General features: G+C 41.3%; 2 protein-coding genes across 5 annotated transcripts in view; one reads left to right on the top strand and one right to left on the bottom strand.

Annotated features, from left to right (window-relative positions):
* dync1i2a (dynein, cytoplasmic 1, intermediate chain 2a) overlaps positions 1–2133 on the top strand; it is an 18374-nt gene extending 16241 nt beyond the window's left edge. For all 4 annotated transcript variants that reach the window (XM_051403768.1, XM_051403770.1, XM_051403771.1 and 1 more), the window contains 3 exons: positions 483–623; positions 774–899; positions 1165–2133. In XM_051403768.1, coding sequence (XP_051259728.1) covers positions 483–623; positions 774–899; positions 1165–1278 — 381 coding nt within the window. In that variant the 3' untranslated portion in view covers positions 1279–2133. The remainder of the gene's footprint in view (positions 1–482; positions 624–773; positions 900–1164) is intronic.
* On the bottom strand, positions 2085–23732 carry LOC127365570 (electrogenic aspartate/glutamate antiporter SLC25A12, mitochondrial). Its single transcript, XM_051403767.1, has 18 exons — positions 23549–23732; positions 23005–23058; positions 19971–20113; positions 18340–18455; positions 17416–17555; positions 15333–15479; positions 14470–14608; positions 13399–13492; positions 12095–12176; positions 10783–10864; positions 9402–9560; positions 8369–8421; positions 8069–8149; positions 5387–5527; positions 3922–4060; positions 3452–3610; positions 3210–3300; positions 2085–2692 (listed from the first exon to the last, which is right to left on the bottom strand). Exons 1-18 carry the CDS (start codon positions 23558–23560, stop codon positions 2485–2487), a joined length of 2040 nt encoding a protein of 679 aa, XP_051259727.1. The 5' UTR covers positions 23561–23732; the 3' UTR covers positions 2085–2484.
* Positions 23733–25957: the final 2225 nt, after the last annotated feature.

Genomic DNA, 25957 nt, shown 5'->3' on the forward strand with positions numbered 1-25957 from the left:
GCTGTTTGCTGATCAGCTGATAGAGATTCATTGTCACACTTACTGCCTGCACTGTATTTAAACAGGTTTGCATGTCTTTACTGCTAGAAGTTTACTCAGGACATTTTCATATAGAGCAGGTCTAGACCGTACTCCTTTTTAAAAATAGAATAACAGAGACCCAACAATTCCCACCATGAGCAAGCACTTGGCGACAGCAGCAAGGAAGAACTTCCTTTTTAGAGGCAGAAACCTGAAGCCGACCCCAACTCTAGATGGGCCGCAGTCTGCCTCGACCGGTTGGGTTTAGAAATATGTCCAAAAATAGTAATAATAATGATGATGTTTACAGATAGTCTTTACCATGTTTTAGCATGTCATTTATTCATTAAGTATGTCTGATGCTATCTATATATCACATGGTTATATCTCTGTATAGAAAAAAAAAAAACTTCCATACATAAAAAAATTTAAACTTTTTGTTTTTTTAATTCTTTGTGCAGAACAACAAGCCACTATACTCATTTGAAGACAACTCGGATTACGTGTACGATGTCATGTGGTCTCCGACTCACCCCGCTCTGTTTGCTTGTGTGGACGGAGTGGGTCACCTCGACCTGTGGAACCTCAACAATGACACCGAGGTATTACATTCCTACTAACAACACACACACGTCTCATCACATCTGTTTTGAAATCTGTCAATCAATCTAAAGTAGACGTTTATCTACTTTTTTTACTAGCATAGAGGTTTCCGTTCTTCTAACTGGTATTTTATGACGTTACTGTTTTAGGTTCCTACCGCCAGCAGCACAGTAGAGGGTAACCCAGCCCTCAACAGGGTCAGATGGGCTCATTCTGGCAGGGAGATCGCTGTGGGAGACTCTGACGGACGAGTTTGTGTGTATGAAGTTGGAGAGGTGAGTAGGCGTGTCTCAGCTTTTTACCATTACATTTGTTTCTATTTTTTAAAGCATAATCACTGAGTGATGTTGTTGAAGGGATGATTCAGCCTCTTACCTGCTTTAATTTGTACTGTAGTGATTAACTGAGATTTATTTTGAAGTGTCTTCTGGATTTGACTCAAACTATTTTCTTATGGTTTGAGTAATATGCGTATACGCCAATTAACTGTGTTTGAAGTGTTTGAGTCATGTCTCTGTTTTGTTCACCCCCCACCACCAGCAAATTGCGGTACCACGGAACGACGAGTGGACCCGTTTCGTTCGCACGCTGGCAGAGATCAACGAGAACAGAGATGATGCAGAGGAGCTGGCAGCTCAGCGCCTGGCTGCCTAATCTACTCGCCGTGGACGCAATGCTTAAGGGACCAGTGGTGTGCTTGTTGATATCAGTTTTGATGGGAGGAAAAGATTCAATGACAACATGACTGGAGGAAAAAGATGACGTTTTGATCAGAAAGAAATACGGACATCTTTTGATTTCTTTACACCTTCTTATTTGGACAACTCTGCCTTCTCAGTTAGCTGGACCGTCACCAGTCTTCCTTGGACTAACACGAGCCGACAAGGCTATCAACCTCAGACACTAACATGAAGCCATATTCACAAACACAAACCAATCGCCCTTTCTTCAACCGGTTGCCTTAAACTTTAATTTTACTCTTGATTGTAGAACCCTACCTGTCTTTATTTAGGGCGTTTAAGTGAACACAAGCCTTAATTATGAGTTAAGTTTTTCAACTGTAACAGGTGCTCCACTCCACATATTCATGAAAAACTCCACCAAAGTTGTAGTAAAGCAATCACATCTGTAAACACCAAGGAATGTAAACTTCTTATAACTGTAGCCCATGTTGTCATCTCCTACCTTTTGACGTAATAACCTAAATATTCACTTGTTTGTAAAATACTAAAATCCAAATGTCTTTCTACTTCTATATTCTATAATGCACCACTTTTCTCTTAATCAGTGCCGCTGGTTAGACCTGAGATAGTTGGAATATCCTCATTGCCTAAGAAGATGATCATGTATGCTGTAACTGCTCAGTGATTTCTCAGAGATCTGTAATGTATTGTTTTCCTGAAGAATCTCAAAGCCTGGTGTCAAAACTGAGAATGTACTTTTCACACAGTAGAAACAAACAGTTTGAATGATTTATTTCAATAAAATACAATAAATACATTTAAATTATTTCCCAAGTCCCTGATCATGATTTCAAAATGTATCACTTTTGAAAACATCTGTACATCCTCGTGTCTCTGAAACTGAACTGACACATGCACACCAAAGCTACCGCACACCAGAAAACGCAGTTACAATCTTTCGTCGTGCCATAATGTCCCTCTGTGGAGAAGTACAATATGTACAATAAAGTTGTGCAAGCTATGCAAAGAAAACGCAATAAAGCCATACTCATGCAGCATTCAAAGTAAGACAACCGCTCAAATGCATCATACCGAAACGTGGTTCAATAAAACCATTTTGGAGGAAACGTGATGACTGGAGGAGCATGCAGCCCTCGCGGTCACGACGAGTGGCGGTTTATGAAGCCTGAGGCTCCGCTTTGGACTCCGCTGGTTTGATTGTCACCTCTCCAGAAGGCTTAAACTTGGGCAGGTGCAGACCAAACTTTCTCTCCACGCCAGCAAAGGTTGCAGCAGCAAGATGGTAGCCGCCTACATGGTCTGCAGTCACAGAAGGAAGGTCCTGGATCGTGGGTTTGGGGGTGGGCACGGAGCCAGTAGGACGACTGAGGAGAGAGTCAGATTAGGACAGGACGCACTTCTTGACAGTGACAAGAGGTACATAACGTAAAAATGCAACTAATAGCCCAAACTTTTATTTGCTTCAATCACTGAACTAAACCTGCCTTTATTTGGGACAGGTGCTTATATGGCACAAAACCCTGGAATGGGAAATACTATCAAATTGTTAATTTAAAGCATTCTGAATATTACTTGTATAAAAATATGCTATAGAACAACATCTGTTACGAATCATTCATTTGATTGAATTGTGGAGAAATCTAACCGAGTTTACCATGTGTAGCATTTCCTTATTGAAAAAACATTTATATTCGATAGATAGACATCTAAGCAGCAAGCGGGTGATCTTGAGAATTATACATCCAAAGAACTTGTGACCTGTTGTTTATTTATCAGAACGTATAGCCACACCGAGCTAGTAAAGAGGTCCTGTGTTTAATTGGGGCTCTGCCTTTAACTGAAGTTTTACGGTACTTGTGCAAACGGGGTTAAGGTACTTACTGTCCTCCAAAGTCGATGTATAACCATCTCTGCAACAGTTCATAGGTCACCAGGGTTACACCAAACTGCGGTGAAGATCTGCAGACGCGAGCTAATGGAAGATAGTTTTAAAATTACAATGTGGGATTTAATATTTCTTTGGTGCTTTTCTAGACAATTACAGCCACCACAGCGAGCCCCACTTCCCAGTCATGAAAGCATTTATAGGACTGTTCAGAGTGTGTATGTATGTGTGCATTTACCTCCTGTGCCCTTCCAAAATGCCTTGAAACCTTCCTCCTTGAGGATCTTCCTGAAGCAGTCGATGACTCCGCTGTATGTTGTCTGGCCTGCTCGGGCCGCCACCTGGAGCCTGGTCTTGATGACATCAGCAGGGGTCACCAGCGAAGCCGCCGGTACACCTTAGGAGACGTTTCACAACAGACATAATGAAGTGCTTTCACTATGCACAGATGGTGTCAAACTCCGACATCCCTGCCGCAGCATCACGCAGGGCTTGAAATAGGTATAGCTGTATAGTGTGATATCACAAAAGCTCTGTGTATATACAGCCAGGCTATTGTGGGACTCAATGGACGGAGAGAGCACAAACAGGGAGGAAGCCAAAATGCTATTTCTTGGAGCAGAAAAATGTGACATATCCCTCAATTAAAAACCCAATGTGCTGCTGTTTGGATGTCCGCAGACCCTGAGCTTCCCAGATGTTTGTTACCTGCAATAGCTCCAGCAGTGAGCAGCTGCAGCGGCCCCAGGCTTCCGTCATCATCTGCCATTTTCTTCTTGGTGTGGGCATAAACAGGGAAGTAGATGGCGGAGAAGGGGATGTCACGCAGGAAGCAAGCTTTGGCTCCCTAAAGGAAAAAAAAGATACATTTAAATATATATATATATACACATCATGACCGCAGTCAGTCATGGGCAGAGGCAGTGGTTGGGGAGGTTTGTCTAGGGGATTAAGTGGAGCTGTCTTATTCAACCTACAGGGGGGCTTTAGTGTTGATGATGGAGCCAAAGAGCCCAAGGCTGCACTGGGCCTCCAGAGAGAAATCCATCATGCACACACACACACACACACACATAGAGCACTGCCATGGACCCCGGTGTGTTGGCTTCTTCTGCCAAGAGGAAGTCAGCTTTTTTTTTAATTTAACAAGCCACACACTGTCTGCTACTCATTAAAATATGGAGTATGAACACATGACTCGAGCTGCAAGTAAACCCACAAGGATCTGGAAAGGAGCGGTAGCAAAGCATAATCCTTCACTAATTTGCTGTTGGTTGTTGGCCGCAGCTCCTTTCGCATGTTTAACACAGTTATAGAAAATTGCAAACAGTCAGCAAAAGGACTGTTTGATCTTCACGTTTCTGATGCTGATCTCCATTATGTCTGAGTACACATACAAATGTTTGTTCAAATACAGTAGTATTTCATCTGTGCATCATTACAGGGGGAAAAATCGAATCATATGTTAATATGCGGTAGTGGAAAGTAAAGTACATTTACTCAAGTGCTTCCTTTTATGTTACTTAACTCTTTTATTTCACTATATTTAAGAGTAAATATTGTAGTTTTTACTCCACTAAGAGTTAAATATTATATTTACTGTATTTATCAGTTACAGTGGTTAGTTATTTTGAAGATTTTGATTTTGTAAACAAATATGATTATTTAAAATATATGCTAAAAGTAACTCCACATGAATGAACCGTTAATAACAATCCAATAAAAAATTTACAATAATATAACATTATAAAAGGGGCACCTCTGCAAAATGAGTACTTTTACTTTTATACATAATCTGATAATACATATTTGAAGGTATTATTTTGCATGGAGGACCTTTACTTGTAACTAAGTGCTGTTAAATTGCTGAAATGATTAGTTGATTAATAACTAACTATAAATTGTTTAAGTAATTCCACCATTTGTTGTTTCTTTCTGTCTTATGTGAAAGTAAACTGAATCTCTTTGGGATTTGGACCGTTGATTGGACAAAAAACATCTGAAGACATCACTTTTCTTCCACTGTTAATACACTGAAGTTAACCATAGATAAACTCCCCATGTGGTTATTATTGTATCTCAGGAACATAAAAGCACCTTTCACTGCCCTTGTATGACAGTCAACAGAGGTTGATGCAACAGACGTCACGGTGCTGCTGAGGTGATGACCTACCTTGTAGAGGCCAAAGAAGCCCAGGTCTCTCACAACATTCAGGGCACTGACCCTGGGGCCTGTGGTGATCTCTCCAGCTACCTGCAGACGGATCTTAACGATCTCCAGAGGATTGGTGAAAATCACCTGGGAGCCTCCAGCCTGAAGGGATGCAACAGCAAAAAGAAACAGCAAGACAAGAGGTTTTATGCACATTCTGAGATTGTTACACATCTGAGGGGTGAACTGTGGGTGAAGATTTAATGATGTGTAAGCATTTCTCCCTAGTGCGAGTTTTCAAATTATCTCAGCAAACTTCAACACAAAAGACACTTTTTCCCCTCAATCTAGTAAGAGAATGGCCTTGACAGGAGGAGGAAAAAGCAGGCATTGATAGAACAACAACCGGGGTCAGAATAGAGCAGACGTAGGGTGAGTAGAAGTCCCGGCTCATGGTTGAGAGGCTCTGACCCTGGCACCGGCCCTCTGCCCCCTCGCCTCCCCTGAGGCACCTCCTGTAGCAGGGTGAGCGGCCCAGCCTGGCCTCGCTCCCGCACACTTCCCCAATTCACCCCAATTCCCAGGGGAGAGCGCTGAATCACCCAGTCTGGGCAAGCAATGCCCTAAAGGCACAGCACCCTCTGACTCAGGCACATTTATCACCCTCCCCAAATCTAATCAGGCCCCAGGATGGCTGCTGGTGACATTCAGGGCAGGGGTCTTATCTGTAAACATCCGAGCAAAGGTCTAAAAAAAGCTCAGGCACATTCAGTCAATTTCAAAGCGGAGGGGGAATATCCGCTGCTCTGAAGATTGATGCATTTGTCCCGTCTCTTTTATCTTCTTCAGTTCTCTCCCCTGATGAGAGCGATAATTTAACAGGCCGTCAGATTAACCAAACTTTCAACTTTCAGAAAATAACACCAGGACGTCGTCTAATTCACAGAAATGAATATGAATCTCTATAAATGGGACGTATCCTCATCAGTTAACATGGTGTATTGGAAACATCCTGGTTGTCCTGCGAGGGGACCTGCACTGTGACCACGCCTCGGGTATGTGCCGCGTTGTCAAACTCAATCACGAAGAGCTTCATCCAGGACCCTCCAGGGCCTCTTCCTACAATTACACCCTGACAGGGGTCACGACCCTGCAGACCCCGCTCCTCTGTGAGCAACCTGCGGGCTCTGCTGCATGGTCTGCCTGTTTCAGAGTGAAGGAATTACATCTTTAATCTGGCGACGCTTTCAAAAGATGTTATAATATTTCAATTTGGCCAGAATTCTAAAAAAGGTGTCCAATTTAGAGGATTCAGGGACAAAAGTTAACTTTTGTATTCAGGGAACCGATGTAGGACGCCAAAAGATTAGCTGACACAAGAAGCTTAATAATTCTAATCTCTCACAGAAACTAAATAAATGAGTTATTACTGGTGAAGGTTTTAAATGAGGGGCACATTTTTTCTGTTCTGGGGATCAAAATGAGTAATTCTTGACCTACAGAACTTAAACTGAAGAGGGATTAATCATGTAATCATGAATCATCTGGTGCGTCCTGTTTTATGGTGCTTTAATGTGTTAGTTTGTGTCCTGTATTATTCTGCGTGTATTTCTTGTTAAGTTATGTGTTTTTAATGGTACATACTTACTGTTTGTAGCGTCTCTTGTGTATTTGTGGTGTTTTATGTAATTTAAAGGCCCATCTAGGGACAATAGTAGCAAATTAGCTTAGGCTATAAATGTGATGCGTGGCATTTGTTTATGCTACATACTTGTTCCTATACAAATAAAGATTAAAAACAAATAAAAAGTAATAAGAATCCCCCATAATTAACAATTCACAAAGCTTAAAATACTGGTTAAAGGTGTCTTCAGCTGAAATGTAAAAATAAATAATTTAGATACAAACTTTTTCAACAAACATACAATATTTTTATGTCTTTTGTGTGTATATAGTCAGTGGTTAAATTTAACTAAGTATGTCTAGTTAATTATACATTTTTTTCAATTCATGCTCCAGTATGAAATAGTGAAAACATCGACCAACTACAGCATTAAAATGCTACTTACACATTAAAGCATCAGTAACATTGATCTAGTATAAAATATATGAGTATAGCACTCACAAGTACTTTTGTTTTTGATACTTTAAGTACATTTTGCTGCTTAGTACTTAAACTTAAGTGACAATCCAAGGCGTAAACATGTAATGGAATATTTTTATATTGCAGTATTATTACATTTACTTACATAAAGGATCAGAATACTTCACCGCTGGATACTTTCATTAGATTTTGCCTGTTAATAAATAGCTTAAATGTTTATATCATAGTATTAAATATCCAAACAGCGGTGTGAGTATGTGTGTGTGTGTGTGTGTGTGTGTGTTGCTTTATATTCAAAAATTTTAAATTCTCTTGTACTTACTGATTAACTCAAATATTTACCCATTTTATAAGTGAACAAGATGGATTTTTATTAAAAACCTGTAGTAGGCAAGTGTGTATTTTAGTAAGCCAGCGCGTTAGAAACCAAACAAGGCCTTATAAGAATTTAAATATAATGTAAGACAGAACCTCATTTGCAATATTTACCCACATTAATTACTTTAAATATATATTTTGCTTATGTTACATGTGCTCCTTTACTTGGTTTTGAATTCATCCACAGACTGAATTTAGAAGATCTCTAAAGTAATGCTTACACATCCACCAGCGAGAATCTCTGCAGCCAGAGGGATGGTATCATCTTGTGTGGTGAACTTGTCTCTGACAAAATCATTCACCTGGAAAAAAAAAAATAAGGGAAGAAGACATGAAGAAAAAAGGCAGATGAGACACAATCCCAATCCTGATGGCAGGGCATTAATGTTAACTTGTGGTTGCAGTCGCATCTTGATTGCAAAGAATGCGTTTCTTCTACGCTCTGTGCATGTTTTTCATTCACAGTGAATCATTCAGAGCAACTTTTTGAACACTCTGAGCTACACAGTGGAATGACTTGCCGTGAGTTTGATAGCTTTCTCCGGGGCAACGCCAATGAGCTGCGGGAGGAGACCTGCAAAATATTATTCATAGATACCATTAGAATACCTGACAGAGAGAGAGACAGAGTCTGGCTGGAAATGAATGCACATTTTTTATCTTTGCTGAATGAATACATCCACTGACAGCTAGAACAATGTAAGCTGCAGGGTTCTTGTGTGTGTAAAACAAACCCATAAATATTTACAGATGTGGCTGATACATCTGATGCACCAAAACACAAAGGTCCCATTGAAAAGGAACAAAAGTCCAAAAATATGACACTGCTGGTGCGTATGGGATCAGCATTGTTGAGGCCTGATCCCACTGATGGTGGGGAACAGAGAGAGCTGTGTGGTCATGGACAAGATCAGGAGAGGGGCGGGGGGGGGCTGGGTGCTACGGTGGCGATAACTGCCATACTGTTTCACCGCCTGTCCTTCATCAAGCCAGATAAACTTCTGAAGGAGCTGCTGAGTGACTGCTGCTGGTATGCGGCCAGAAAACAGCCGAGCGTGTCTGTCTCTGAGTCAATCACCCTCTTATCATGTGCAAGAGAGGAGGAAGGAAGGCAGAGGGAGGCAGATCAGAGCAACAAAGAGCTGCAGTGGTGGAGGTAGCAGTAGATGGCAGTCTTGACTTCCTTCATATGAACAGCCCGAGGGTAGAAGTGTTGTATATCACAAGCCTTCAGCACCATTATCGCCATCCGCGCAGAGGCAGATCAGACACTGCTACTACACGAACACTGCTGGTCATTTTCCTCGGGGAGCTCTCTCCCAGGTATTGAGATAATGAAAACGCGACCCCTGGGTGTTGCTTTATTCACCGCTGAACAGGGAGGGCAAAGGTTTCTGGTATCAATTAGCAAACCATGCTGCTGATATTAGCACACTGACAAATCCTCCTGATGCTTTCCCATCAGATGGTTTGTTTTGCACAAGACCCACATACCCGCCTGCACACAGATTTCAGGTCCTTTTTGTATGTGCTATAAAAACTGTGAAGGATTACCTCTGTAGAATCCGAAGAAGCCCTCGTAGCGGAGCACTTTCTTTGCGCAGTCGAAGCTGTTCTTGTACATCAGTTCTCCTACAAAGGAGCCCGTGGAGCGCTGGTTCTGCATGCGTGTCTTCACCAGGTCGATGGGGTACACAGCCGTGGCACCGGTGGCTACAAAACACACACATTTGTCACTGGTTGAAATCTTTGTTCTGTTTTTTTTTTTCAAACTATGTAAAGACATTTATTAGCTTGTATGGGTTTTCTTAGACACATTCGGAAAACTGTGAGGATTATGGCTGCAACGACAAATTCTTTCCATTATTGATTAATTGTTTAGTCTATAAAATGTCAGTATTACAATTTTACAGAGCCTGAGGTGTTTAAATTCCTTGTTTTGTCCGATCCAAGAGTCCAAAACACTAAGATAATCAATTTACTATCATGTATGTCAAAGAAAAGCAGCAAATCTTCACATACCAGATGCTGGAACTAATGAGTGTTTTGCCTTTTTACTTGAAAATCAATTAATTGTCAAAAAAGTACATTTTTAAATCAACTTCTTAATTTTCTAGTGATCAACTAATCAATTAACTAATCGTTTCAGCTCTAAAGTATAACGTTAGAGCTCTTGGACAGTCCTCTTGGTGTATTTAAACCATACTGTCAACTTAATTAGTTAGTGTCTTACATAATTGAGTTGCACCATAAGAATTATGCAGATATCTTTGAGGGGTTGTTTAATGATCACTTCAGAATAAAAACAGCTGTGTTTGTGTATAAACTATAAAAGAAACAGTTATTAAGCTCAGAGTAGGAAGTCTGGAAACTGTTTGGGGAGGCGACACTGCAGCAAAGTTGCACTAAACTCAGCTTTACTTGCCATGTCTTGTCTGCGCAACGGCTGTCGTAACGACTGCAAACTGCTCGGCCAGCACAGAGGCCGGGTGAGAAACAGCTTATTATCGCCACAAAAAGACACGCCATGTTTCACCATATTGTGATATACATCTCTTTTTGACCCCTGCCTGAATTGGGCTGTTTATGGATAGCACACACACACACACACACACACACACACACACACACACACACACACACACACACACTGAGGGGCAGTTATGTCAGACGTTCCTTGTATCAGTTCCTTCCAGTGTAATTAGACTGAGATTCCAGAGAGTGCGGTTCCGGAAGATTTGTGTCATTCCAAAGCTCCGACTCCCAACGACAGCCTGGAGCCACCGGTGGCACGGCAGCACAATGCCGGAGCCTCATATCACAACCCCTCTCCCTGCAGCACAATGGCCGGCCCCGGGGCCTCAGCGCGCCAGTCTGGCCGGCTAAGGTTACCCCTCGGGCGGGCCAGGGGCTCCGCCGCAGACATGTCACTCACCTCCAGCGATTGAGCCCAGAGAAAACCTGTAGGCAGACTCTGCAGCCTGGAGCCAGATAGGCCGAGACTTTTCGGGACCGTGCTATATAGGAGAGAAAAAGACACCAGTGGTCAAATGAATCTGGAGAAAGACGAGAGGGAGGGGGGGATGAGAACACTAACCATGAATCGGCTTGCTATTAAACTATAGTGAACCAGATACATTGTGGAAAGAAAAATGCTACGGAGTACTCAACAGCGGAGGAAGGCGATGGAATGTGGACATGTCATATAACGTCTGATTCATCACCAGCCTGTATTAAATGTCACAGACAGACCAGCTCTGGATAAATGACTGTGTGAACCTGTAGCTCGAGCTGTCCACACATGCTATATGTGGGAGGCTTAAAGCTAAAGGTCTTCTTTTATTTTTACAACAAAGTATAATTTCTCTCTTATCTACTTGATCTCTGCATTGGTGTTTGATGTTGAAAGCGGAGCCCCCTTTGTTTTCACAATGGTGCAGGGGAACAGATTAGCCCCACAAGCCTTTTCCATGTACAGATAAGTATCTACATGTATATTACACAGTCTGAGTGAGACTCCGTTAAAGCATGTGTGTGTGCAGGTTGAGGCGGTGAGTAACTTCTCCCGGACCAGATGAGAAGGGAGCAGGGGCAGATCAGTCTTTTCCTCTTCCCAGATGCTTCCACAGAGGGTTGCATGCTAACAAGATCGAGGTCTTGATCAAAGGGTTTAAACAATTAGCCTACTTCCACTAAAGGGCAGGCCTGAGAATTGCAGCATCCCCCCCAAAGGAATCAAATTCCAGACCTCTGAGCGTGATTCCCAGGAGCATGAGTGGCCTGAAAGCTCTGACCACAGCCTGATATAGAGCCGTGTTATCCGGTGGAGGCAGGAACTATTTTGTTCTCCCACATCCACCTTGACTCCAGCCATTAGCAGACTCTGCTAAAGGCTCCTAAAACTCCTCAAGCCCCACACTGATAAAAGCCTCTTATTAGCTTCTCAGATGTGTGATTACAGCTGATGTGTATGTGCGGCTATACTGAATAAAAGGGGAGAGCCTTTCATGGAGAGGAGCAACGCAACAATCCATTCCTCCTCTATAACTATAATTGGTATACTTTTATCTGGGAGTTTAAGTAATGCACTTCACAAGGGAAGAAAAACATGGGCACTCTGCTAATTCAGACACTGTACATGCTCCCCTTTTCGCTCCTTTCTGAGAAGGAAGCAGAGGGAGAGGAGCAAAAGGCTTTGATAAAAGGCTGGAGGATGTAAGGCGTATTAGAGGAGTCAATCAGGCTACCTGTCTCTGGGCCTCTGCTTGGTACGGCATCGCTCCTTCCTCCAACGGGGCTATCCTCTCGATGTCTGCACGGTTCAGCCGCCTTAACACACAACAGCAGGGGAGGGAGGGAGTTAGGCCAGGAAAAAGCAGAGAGCCCTGCAAGCAGCAGCCAGTGATGTAAGATTTTCCACAGACCTTTTACTGGCATATAACCTGAAGTTACTGCAACTTTAATTTAAGATTGTATAAACAGCAGACAAACAAAGCTGGACGAGTGCCCAGCAAGTAAATGAAAGTGTTTTGTTACTGAATGTTTCAGACACAGATATTCCCCACTGGCCTGACGCATCATAAAGTCTGTATCCATGTTTTATGTTTGTCTAGTAAATCAGCCAGTGGAGCCATTGTTGTTAAGCTGAAGGAGCAATAACTTTATCTTTATAGCCAATAAACAGACCTGTAACATATTTATTCCATTCATAGTGGAATAAAAAAATAACATGATTTTGTATAAATGTTTTGAATACACTTGGTGGATTTGAGGAACAGCAGCAAAGCTTACCTGAATGATTGCATGGGACACAAGTGGAAAAGTCCAATAAACTTTAATCTCTTTATTTTCAAGGCTGATTTTTGGCTAGTTTTTCCGGACTTTCTATGCATTCATGTTTGTCTTATATAATTTTGTCTGTTTAGCACATTTTAAACCAGGGGTCCCATCATCATCTTTGAAATGAAGGTCCAAACCCTGCACTCTTCTTATCATCCCACTGCAACTAATATGACACACTAGAAAAAACTATAAAACAAAATACTAATACTCATGCAGGGCTGAATTCTATTATTTTTTTTAAAATCATGTCGCAACTTCATGTCGTTGCCTCACATGCATGGTAGTTTGACAAAGTATTAAGCTGCCAGCAACCCAAAATACATGAAAAATGACACAGGCACCTGGAAAAAGTTACATAAAAAATCATTAGTCATCATCACTCAAATTATTACTCAGTTGTAAAATATATTGTTACACATGTAGAAAAATGTAGAAAATTAATTCCAACTAGTTTTTGTGCATTTCCCATTTGAAGTCTAAGTGTTGCTGTTAAGTCACTGAATATATGAACAATTCACAGTTTTAAAAATGTAATTCAAATGTTTCATGGTCTACAGACATAAATGAGATACTGTGTGAAAGCTCCACATCAGCCTTTTCCACTGTTTCCTCAGCTTCTCTCTACATGATACATTAAAAAAAACCTTGTTACTGTAAATAAAACATGTTCAGTGTATTTAGAGATGAACGGAGTCACTTTGAATCTTACCCGGAGTGAGAGTGGAGACCAGACAGCTGGTACAGGATGTCAATCTCCATCGGAGTGATTTGACCAAACTTGTTTGCAGCATGAACAAACTCCTCTACAATCCAATAAAGAAGGAGGAAATGAAATAATGCAAACAGGAGTTCAGTCCATGGAAGCCTCAATACGTTACAGTGAAAGCTGAGGGGTAAACTATGTCAGGTATTTTCTACAGCAGGTAGTACTAAATAGTATTTGCAAATGCTGTTACTCATTTATTTTGGTGTTAATTTGAGGATGCTTGATGCTAAATGGGATATTTAAGGAGATTACAGAACAAATACTGAAACTCATTACGTTAATTGTGCCTATGCTTTACTTTACTTTACTTTCCCTGGAGTACACTAACTGAGCATGCAACCTCTCAGCACCACCCTGCATCACTCTTTTATATGCGCTTTATATTCAGCCTTTACTGTTGCCTGCTGAGAAGCTCCATTACCATCAGGTGGTCTTTCTCAAAGGAAAAACCTAATGGTAGTTGTTGAAGGAGGGAAACGAGTTTGTTATTCACTTCCCCCACAAAGACCTTCCTGTCAGGACCAAGTATCGCAGCCTTCGCTTACAAGCCTTCTTCTCTAATCTCGAGTGCTGTGATGATATACTTTTCTGTGACTGACAGCTGAGTGTTTGCTTTGCACTTAATACCCGCCCATCTCATTTGTTTGGCAACACAAGAATTATTTGCAAATACTATTTAGCCAAAGTCTAGTTTTTTAGAAGGAAGGAAACCATGGAGAGAGGAAGTAGAGGAACAGTCTAGAGTTTGCATTTCAATGGGAAACACTGTTAGGAGCAGTTGTGACGGACAGGTAAGGCTATCAGTTACACAGGTCTACAGGTTGGAGGTGATCTGATTACCAGGTTAAAAATGTTCATTTACCTGAGTAATTTAGTGCTACAGTAATGTTCCCTGTGTGTTCACTCACACCAGTCTGTCGAGAAAGTTAGAACATGATCGCACAGCTACATTTCATATCACGTATGAAACACACATGTTTCATTTCAGTGGTGTCGGGAGTGTCTCAGGTGTACCTTTGGTAACAAGCGGGTCTCTGTGAGTCCCGGCGAGGGTGCTGTAAATCTTGCGGATTAGCTCCATGTTGTTGAGGAGGGCATTGAAGGCATTGAAGTAGGAGAAGCTCACCATGTGGGAGGTGCTGCCTCCTGCGGCCTAGAGAATGATCCACAGTCATTGTTTCTGTAAAGGAAGACTTCATCTGGATGTTATTATATTCTCTTAAATCCTCCTTGTTCTGCAGTGCTTGCTAACTTGGACGTCCAAGATTTGGATCTTAATCTTTTACTTTCTTGTTTTAATCCTGAACACAATATTGACATATCAGCACATTTTAAGTTGATGTGGTGAACTTCTTTCTATTTGCTTATTGACACATTCAGTAGATACGGAGCAACATTATCATTCATTTGAAGAAGCGTTTCTGGCCACCTTATAGCTCTGTTTTTGGTCTCTACCCACTCAAAATATCTGTCTCTTTAGCTAATACATACTCCACTATGTTCACCAGCTAGTCTCTGGCTGTGTCAGTCTGCTGTTTGGTGCTGAGCGGGTAGTGTACAGTGTGTTTTTAGGGCTTTTGTCACTGAAAACAGCAGCCTGCTGCGGCTGAAGATGCTATGAGAGGTTTGAGAGTGAACCAAAACAGTAAAGTTATGGGGTTGGACAGCTAAACAATGAGCTGAAACTCACTGTAAAGCTCTGCAAGCTGAAGGGAGCTGCATATTCAGGTGATAATTCTCTGTAGGTTCATCACACAACGAGCGACCAAATTCACATTGTTATCACATTATCACTTGACACTTTGTTATTATAAGAATATTGATCACAGCTGCGCTAAATGTTAAACAACTGGTGTGAAACGTTTTATTAAACTCACTGAAACCAGGTTCTCCTCTACAAATGGAGTCAGCATGTGGTGTCTGATGGTGGCCATAATGTCGCTGAAGTCCAAGGCGGTGATAGTGCCACTTTTGTTCTTGTCTTTTTGTGCAAACGCCTGGCGGGCATGCTCCAACTGCAGCTCCTGCAACATACACACACGCAGAGAGGAGGTCAAGCTGTTAGCTGACAAAAGAAGTAAAGAATGTGTTCCACCGATGAGGAGCATCGCATTACAGGCAAACAGAGAAGTAGAACTTTGGAAAGTATAAAAATATCAGTGTTGGACAGATGTGAAAGGCAGATGTGACAGCATCAGACACTGGCTTTTATAATCACCACTGTCTCTCTGGAGACTAATGGAAACCATCTCCCGAGAAGTCTGATCCCGGAACTGAGCTGGGCTGCCGGTGAGACGGCCGGCAGGTGTGTCCGCAGGAAGATGATTCAATGTGACAACCATGCAATCAGATGGGGACGCAGGGGGAGGCTGACCCCGGGTCAATGTCTGCTGTCAAAGCTCATCACATATAACCAGAGGATCACAGAGCGACGTCACTGCAATATTCAGCTGTTACTTCATCTTTACACTCTGGTTCTGATAACCTAATCAGTGGATTGTTGCTGAAGATTAATTCGCACAATGTTTGATGATTATATTGTTGAAAACTCATGATGACACTTTGTCGCCTCACAAACTTTAAACTTTTCAAGCCTACCAGTGCTCTACCTCGTTTGCACTCACTGAAGTTTCAAGCTCCAAATACTGCAACAACCACAAGGTGGCAGAGCCAAGACTCGAATCTAAAACCAAATCCACACAAATATCTGTATTTCTTTTAAGCACTGCTCATTTAAAATAAATGAAATGTGCTTGGACATGACAGAAAAACAAGACAATAATAATGCAATGAAATCCTGCACACACAAGATTCTTTGGTGTAGCGGTGGGAAGCCCTAGTCTAATATGATAAACCACAAAGTGCTCTGAGGGATCCCACTCTGCAGAGCAGCCTGTCTAACTGTCGGACCACCCAGCTGTTGCCTAAGACCACAGCCCTCGACTCCAAACCAGGTTCCTCCATGACCGTACCGCTGCTGCTCCACAGCACACAGAATATAACAGCACAGAGGTCTCAGTGAAATACGGGCAATGACCAATAAAGCAAAACAACAACGTTGTCAAGTGTCTTAATGGCATACTGGGCTACCGCAAACCACTAGCATAGCTGAAGAGATGAAACACTAAAGATGCTACTCCACACCACATCTCCATTATCTTAGGAGATCATTTATGGCATGTGGTTCGTGTTACGTCATTTCCATTTGTCTCTCAGCAGGATAGAAATGCTTCACCGTGGGATGAAGGTGATCATTATGAATGGTTTCACATTTATTGATGAGCACTTTCTAAGATGTTGGAGAATTATCATCATATCATGTTGCATTCATGTTGTATTCTCTATTAAAGCGAGGTCTACTTTATCCCATTTGATCGAGTGCAAGCAGCGACGGGAAATCTCACCTGAAAGAGGCTTCACATCTGTGTCACCAGTCAAGTGTAACAGCCAACAGCCAATTTGACAGGTTGTAGAACGCAGCATTAAAGCAGCAGTCCAGCACTTTAGTAAATACACTTATTCCCTTTCTTGCCCAGAGTCAGATGAGAAGATCGATACCACTCTTATATCTGACCATTATATAAAGATGATAATAAATATGAAGCTCGAACCAGCGACGGGTTAGCTTAGCATAGCATAAAGACCTTTAGAGGGGGTTATGTGTTTTTTGTGCAACGACTTTATGAAGTCTTGTCGTCACCATGAAAATCTCAGACTCTAAGAAGTCACCTGACTAAGAAATAGTCCACACATTAAAGTTTTTACATTTTGTTTTTGTGCCGATTAAACAAACAAGATATAAATTGGGCTGCAAGATGATGATAGACAGCTGCTGGTGGTAGCTTCATATTTAGGGTACTCAAAATGTAAAAACTAATGCTTTTTACAGTAAATATCAGACAAGTTTATCATGCAGCTCACTGGTTCTAAAATAAAACCGATGATGGATAAAACATATACCTGAAGAAACTGGGTAAACTCTGTGTAGCTGAGGTTCTTGTTTCTTTCATGGCCAAAGTGTAGCCTGATGAACTCACAGTCCCAATTGAAGGGAATGTGGTGATGAACTGTGGTCTGGCTGAAGATGTCACGTACATTCTCTGAAAAGAGTGAGACACGAGTGAGCAATAACAGAGACAGAGGAGGGAAAAACATGCAAGGAGCAATCCCAACATCCATCTCACACCCTCATTCCATTTGTAGTGAACCTCGTTAAAGCAGAGGAAAGAGTCCATTTGGACCGCGGCGCTGAATAGGCTGTTTGACAGTCCCACTCCTTTTACATTTTAAGGGCTTTGAGTCCATCCAGGAAATTTTCAGTACAAGCACTGCTCTCAATTTCAGTTGCCTTGATGGAGGCCCATTGCACAGACGGAGCGTAGCGGCAGCTTCTTTGTAAGACTGCGTCTCGCAGTTTATGACATGCTGCTGGATTCATTTCTCTTCTTGTCAGACGGTGCTGGTTATAATGTTACGTTCCACACAGCTCGCTTGGCTGTCCTGCTCTGTGATGAGACTTTACAGAATACAAACTGCTAGCATATGTAATACATAAAAAAAGAAGAAGACATGGCTACTGCTACATTTATTGACTACACATGCTTTAGTAAGAATAGCACTGGCAACCCACAATGTTTTTGAGCCCCTTCCCTTTGCAGCAGTTTTTGGCACTTTCCATTATCATCATTTTCCACTACTTATCCATTAAAACGACAACAAAACACATACTTTAAATACCTTTCACTATCTGTATGAAGTTAACATTTTTAGTCAAATGAGTTATTCTAATATTATGGTGTTTAGACTACGCTGTATGTATATAATATGATGTTTAGTCTCCTGCCCCCCCCAGCAGCATGCTAACATTAACCAGCATGTACGTACCAAACGAGATGTTCCCTGTGCCAGTCTTGTCAAACAACTGAAAGGCAACTACGAACAGGGCATCCGGGGCACACAGAACCGATTCAAATGCCAGAAACTCCTGGAAAGAGATCAGTCTGTTTGGACAAGAAAGAAAGAGTGCTGTTGTCATGGAAACTGTCAATGTTCAATTTTCCTTTTTTTTGGTCTGAGCATTCAAAGGACTTCTCGTCGAAAAAGTTGTTCAGTCTATGATATTCTATTATGTATTTTATAAACTATATAGAGGTCTAACTGCTGCTCTTATTAAAGGTGAATAAACAGTATGTGTAGCTAGAATATCAGGTAGTGCAGATATATTTAAGCTTATCTTATCAAGGATTTTAAATGGATCAGCTGTAGGTGTAAAACTGACTGATAAAGACACACCGATTTACTTCATTGAGATAAATCATTAACAGCCTCTTTGGCACCTATTATACATGTCAGTGGTGCACTGACTCAGTGAATCTGAAGAATATTTAATCACCAGAGCGCAACCGGTGAGGTGCTGGAGAGAAAAATGATTAAACACAGATTGTGAGAATTGGGTGTAAAAGTGGCCTTAAAGGTTAATCGCTGCTTGATCATCTGATATCCAGATGGTTTGTTGACTTGAAAGTAACTTAAAAACCTGGTGAAACAGGAATACACGGTTTGCTTTGTCATTAATACCCATAAATACAGTGGCCCTGAGAACTCAAAGCACTGAAACTTAAGAAAACAACAGACAAACTAGGAAAATATCAATTCATTGAAAGTAATCAACACGGCAGGAACACGCTTTGTTATTGTTTGTGAATCAAGTTATTCAAGTCGACTATCTGTGACTTAAAGGAGCTAAATTGTGAGTTTTAGTGGGACAACAAGTGTGTCCCTGCTGTGCTCAGGTGTGTTCATCGCTTTTTTAATGTCCTCCAGAAAACAGTTTCTATTGTTGTCTACGTGCAGCGGTTCTGTATTTGGTTGTGTCGATTTTCACGTGTTTTCTTAAGTCGCAGTGCGTTGAGCTCTTAAGGCAACCGTACATAAAAGCAACATTTTGCTGTTTCTAAATAGATGGAAGATGGTGGGGGAGGCTGAGATTTTACATTGTGGCCAAGACCCAGTTTATAGGGGCAATAAATGTACAGGAATTTGTGACACAAGTTTAGGAGTATATTAACAGAACGTGTAAGTAGATTTAATACAATATAATCCTCACATAGCAGCGATCCAGGCATTGTTGTGTCAGTTAAGACTGACACACTTGTTGTCTTGTGTAATAATGCCCATTCAGTAGTGTAGTATTGTGCTGACAGCATGTAATCTGCAAATTCCAGTTTCATTTGGCTCCTACACTGCTCTCGGAGCAACAAACTATGACAAGTAATATATACTTTCATATACATTTAAATAGAAACAGCTGCCAAAAAAACGAGTCTCTGTTTTTTATCACGGAGCAAAAAAACATATTAGTGCTGACACTGGGAATTTACGTGTGAGGAAACTTCGAAATGAGATCTACAAAACATTTAAGTACAGACATTAACAGGAATAATAATTAATCTACATGTATTAACTCAACAGAGAACTTCCACAGCAGCTTTTCTTTCTTCACTGTAGGCACTCACCCATCTTTAGTAGTGTCGGCCACTCCAGCGATCAGCTCCACAGTTTTGGGATTATGCTGAGGCTGTGTATGCAGACCTAGGTAACCCTGTACAAAGTCCCTCGGGGTCATGTAATGCTCTCCATCCTCCACCACGCTGGCATACTGCGGAGGAGACACAGACAGAGCTGTAAACAATATGGATGTTCAATGTCTCATAGCACACAGTATGTGGATTTAAATTAGGAATCGGTATGGTAGAATATCCATTGTGTCCATTGAAAGAAAATGATCTGGAGCGCTGAATGCAACGAGAGAGAAAAAACAACCAATAATGTGTCAACAGTCTATTTTTACTGCAGGTTTCTCTTTTCTTTGTGACAATAAGGTCTTTGTGTGCGGTTTTCTATACCAGCACATATGGTTCACAGTTTACTCGCCCTACAGAGTAAATTACGTTCATACATTGCTTTGCTGAATCCCACAAAGACAGAACGTATTGAAAAAGTTCTTTTAAAGTCCTTTAAATCATCCTTTAACTTCATATAAGGCAGAGATACATGTCTCCTTCCACTCAACACTTATAATATGGATGCTGCATGCTGTGTCGTACACTTTTGAACGGACCAATTATGCTAATTTCCAGCTCTTTATCTATATTCTGGGAACCCGCTAGAGTAGCTTTCATAGTTCAAAAACATCCTTATTCATCTTATACTGGCTGCCTCTCAGTTCATCCTCTGTCACTCAGTGATTCAGAGTTCCCTGAGGGACAGATAGCTTTACTTCTTTTACTGCTGCCAACTGTAGCTCAGTTCTTCTAGCCGTCCTATCAGCTGACTCTGAGAGCACAGCGTGGGGGGGGGGGTTGTAGGTGTTCAAATCTCTGGGAGAGGAGCTTTTGACCCCCGGGTGCACCGGTTCCTTGGCTCCCTGTCCGTTAGCAGTTAGCTGCATTTTGTTTGTTTCAAAGCAGTCTGCAACCTGAGCTTTCCACTTTTACATATTTTACCTCATTATTTGAAACATTGGGCACATTTAATATGCACATCTGAATATATATATATATATATATATATATATATATATATATATAAGAGGGAGATTATAATATGTCCCCATTCCTGTGATGTATTACATGTAATAACTATGCTCATGAGTAGTATTTTGGTGATAAAGGACAGCATTATAATTGTTTTAACCTTTATTTAAGTACTGTTCAGAGTCAGGCTCTTGTTTCTGGAACTGCCTCTTTACACTCACGCAGTTACACACATTCACAACTGGAAGCAGCCCAGTACAATCTGTATTCAGGGTCATGTTGTAAGGACAATTCTGGGAGGGACTTCCCGATCACAGGTCCACATCTCTGACCTCTAAGGCACACAATACCAGAAACAGTCGACTGTACATTCAGCTGTACATTTCCTCAGTATTTGAGGGGAGACCCAGAATTTTCCTCCAGAAAAGTGTCTGAGGTTAAACAGTCTCTTCCACGGTCAGGCCCTCCGCGATGTCGACACGACACAGAGGTACTTGAAGAGCTGTCCACCCTCTCCACCGAGGACCTGGTGATATTAAGGGGGGGCATAGTTCCTCCAAAAGTCCACTATCAGCTCCTTAGTCTTGCTGACTTTCAGGAGGAGATTGTTGTCTTGACACCAGCAGGTCAAGCCCTCTACTACCTTCACACAGGCCTTTATAGCGATCAACCCCTCCACAGCTGTTGTATGGTGTTGATCAAATATGAATCCAGATTCTGTTACTGCATTGCCTACTTCTCTCTAAATGTTTTTAGAAGCATATTACAGTACATTAGTGTACTATTTAGACCAAAAATGGTCCCCAGTTCTGAACGTCGAGGCAGAAAAACGGCAATCCTGCTGTAATAAAGGGGCTAGTGATATTCTACATTTTCTGTCAATTCACTACTATTTATGGATACTTTAAGCAGAGAATTATACTTTTTGGATAATGTGATTTAAAGGTGCTTTATTGCATGAATGCAAAAACCCTGTTACTGTAAATCAGTCCTGCTCTGTGATTTGAGACTGTAGCTCAAAAGTTACCATCATATATATCTTAACACTCAAACCTTCATTTATAGCTCACAGTGAACGTAACTTAATCAGTAACCACCACCTTGTAGGCGTTTCACATGACCGAAGAGTAATACACACAGCCAGTGCATCGCTGTGATGAAACTGAGATCTCAGTCAGCCTTTAAGACGTACGGTCATTTTTAGAGCCTGGGTTGGGTTTCAAGTTGGAACAAAGATAGCTCTGGAAACACAAGTGCCGCATGAACTGGCAACAGAAAGGCCACGCTCGTGGGTCTGAGCCAAGCTCGGCTAGAGAGAGCATGAGATAAACAGAGAAAGAGTGTGGGAGGAGACCTTCACGCCAAGTGTTTTCAGAGCTACAATTCAACGCACTCTGCAGAATTAATGTTTTAAGTGAAAATATTAATTCCAAGCAATTTATTGCCACATTACTCCATCACATGATTGTGTATCCATTCACCCTCACAGTAGGCCTCAAGTAGTTCTTAATCAAATTATACAGGCAGTCAGAATGAGCTTCCAGTAATTAACTCTTCCACCTGAATATGCATTAGAAATTACACAGCCCTCTTATAGTCGAGTGATGTGGAGGGACCATAAGGCGACTTGTACCTCAAACAGACTCGCTTCTTTCGGGAACAAGTTTATAGTCTAAACAAGACCTGTGCGGGGTAAACAGACCTACAGAGAGTTTCTTTGAAGGTTAGCAGACAAAGCGTGATGAGAAACTCAATGACATGAATATCAAAACCCACGACACACACACACACACACACACACACAAAGTAAAAGAGAGGGGAGAATCTCTGTTAAAGCAGGTCCAAAATTAGAATTTGTGTGACCTTTGTTGAACTACCAATGGACCCCACAGAGAAACTACTCACTGACTGCAACAAGTTAGTAGACTTGTAACACACCGTTTCTGTATGTGTCTTATGTGTTACAATGAAGGTTAATGCTGTAAATGTTTTGCTTACTGAGTAACAGTCTTACCTTCAGAAATATAGTCTTCAAGTCATGGGGGTCGGCTCGTTTCGTTGCTTGCACCTATAACACACAAGTAGATTTTTTAAAAAATAAATAAAAGTTAAGTCACATAATCACAATGCTGCCTCCAGATCAACTATGCCATATCAGGTAACCAGTAAAAGTTAAGTTCAGGCAGTCCACTGTTTAGCTTTGATTTTCCTTTCACGCAGTCGGCTCAGCAGGATCGATCACACACGACTGTAACAACTAGACAATATACAAGCACCGTGCATGTGAACATAACACAATAAACCCCGCTTCAAGACAGACATCTCTCTGATAAACACATGCAACAGAGGGAATAAACTACAGCTGTCTCTGTGGAGGCCGACAGAGATGCGCCTATAAAGCAAAGATGCAGAGATAAAAAAAAGAGAGAGGGGGGAGCTTTAAACCCACGCGTCCGCACAGACATGCCCGTCCTCCGCGTCCGACTGCGGTAACCTCACGGCCGCTTTTTACTGCCTTTACAAATTAATATCTGATAAGAAAATATTGACGGAGTCACCTTGACCGCCATGCTGGGTGTGACGTCAGCTGCAGTGGACTAGCGCACGCGCTGGGCACCGGGATGACAGCGGGCATGACAGGAGGTCTGAGACACACACACACACACACACACACACACACACACACACACCAATATAAGAGTTGTTTTTCTGTCTGCAGGTGTGTGTGTGTGTGTGTGTGTGTGTCCGCCGAGGAGAGGGATGCTCCGGACAGAGAAACTTGGTCAGCAGATGATGTGTTACAGTATTTCCTGTGTGCTGGGTCAAATGAGGACACGGTTTCACACTGTGTCTGCAGACAGTGGACGGGACAGTGGTACTGGATCACTGTGTCTGTTTGTGGAGTCGATGCAGGGATGTGATGGTAAACAATAAAGGTTTAACTGCAGCTGATATTGTCTTTATTCATATTTGATGTGTTCTTTTCGATTCGTCGATTGATTGGTTCGTCTTTAAAATGTTGCAAAATAATGTATTTTATGTGTTTTATGGTTATGACACATAAAATACATTAATATGACCATTGTGTTACTATTGTTTGTCCTTTTGTATGTTTTCTTTTAATGTTTCTGATATCAACCTGTCAGGGACTGCAGATGAAAATTAGCCTGTGTGGTTAAATCTGGTACATTTACACAGTGGACTTAAGTCCTTGAGTTAATTCATGTGCATTGTTCCTTTTATATAGATATACTTTAAACTATATATTTCCGTAAGAATTTCCCATAATGTCTTCAAATGGATTGTCTAGTTTGATCAACAGTTCAGACCCTAAAATATTCAGTTTACATTATATAAAAGGGAGAAAGTTTTAGCTCTAGTATCAAGTTAAGTGATTAATATGTTTACACAGGCTACAGTTTGATTCTATAACCAAAATAACACTTAAATGTGGTACACTTTATTTTTTGTATTAAATGATTTTGTTCTTTCTCATTTTGTTGTACTGTTGAGCATAAATTATGTTGAGTCAGGCCAACAATTATATTATTATATATATAATATTCCAGCCGCCGTTCAGTGTATTCTCATTCTGTAAATAACTCTCTATACAGTAAGTCTCATCTTAAGTGGCGGGGTCCGCCATTACCTGCAGGATTCAGAATGCCTTCACATGCACAGGAGACTATTTGCAGCATGTAATCCAGCATTACAGTTTTTATTTTTTATCTCACTGATATCAGCCTCACTGTTGACTGTTCACTCTCCTAACAAACGCATCTGAAATATTTTTTATATATTTTTAGTTACTGCTAATGCAAACTGAACCTACTCCTTCACATTAAGTGTTCAACTGAAAACACAGGTGGCTTTTATTGTGAAGCAGTCACAGAAAATGCAATATATTTGTCACAGAGGTTGGTGCAAACATCTCGGGTGTCAATTTTAAGGGTTATAAACATCTGCTGTTTAAGCCATTAAATGAACTCAAGTATCTAAATGGGAACACACACGACCCAGCAAAACCTCAAGGACTGAGTCACAATTCATGAGCGTAGAGTGAATTCTGACTGTTATTCGGGACATTATCTGGAGGTTAGGTTTTCAAGAACAAGAGGTAAAGGTTTGATGTGCTGTAAAATAAAGCTCATAGCTTAAAATGACTAAATAAACTGACCATTCACAAGATTAGTACCACCAACCATATGATGGTCAAACTGCTCTCTGAGCTACTGCTGTTTACACACACTCACACTACTAGAGGACTGACTGTAACAAACCTGTTTAACACTACAACATTGTATTTCCTTCTACTATTGTGCGATCTTGTCATTGCCTGCATTTGCAGAAAAAAAAAGTCTAAACGACTGTAGTTTGAAGTTCAGAGATCAAGCAGCATGTATTGCCTCCATGCAGACACAATTTGTTGCCTAAGGGTTGTAAAAGGTATGGTATTGTTCAGGAAAGGGATAATCTAGTGCTGACAGTGTAGTAGAGGTAAAATTATAGTGGCTTAAACATGACTGGGTATAGGTCATTCATTGGTGCACCTGGAGGACAGAATAGCTGAGGCTGGGATGATAGCACAGCATTACCCAGACTCAGAGGGATGTTCAGAATTGCACTTTCCCCCAGAGAGTCAATTTCTGTTTATTGAGATATCTCTGTTGTCCAACCTAACCACTGTCCGAATGACAAGATGCTTTATTCTCAATAACATGTCCAAATAGAGTGGACTAAGATGGAAAATGTGTTGTTTATCCCACATTTGTATCACAATAATCAGATGCTCATGTAGTGTGGTGTGCGTTCCTCTCCTACTATTTTCATTTCACTTGATTTTTTTGATGGTATGAGAAGGGAATATCTGAAAATAAGCATTTAAGTCAACAACTCATTGCAATGGCTCAGCAAAAAACAGATGTTCACCATAAATGTTGTACTCTGCTGCATCAAGCAAATACAAT

This window comes from Dicentrarchus labrax, unplaced genomic scaffold, assembly GCF_905237075.1.
Source record: "Dicentrarchus labrax unplaced genomic scaffold, dlabrax2021, whole genome shotgun sequence".
Classification (NCBI taxonomy): Eukaryota; Metazoa; Chordata; class Actinopteri; family Moronidae; genus Dicentrarchus; species Dicentrarchus labrax.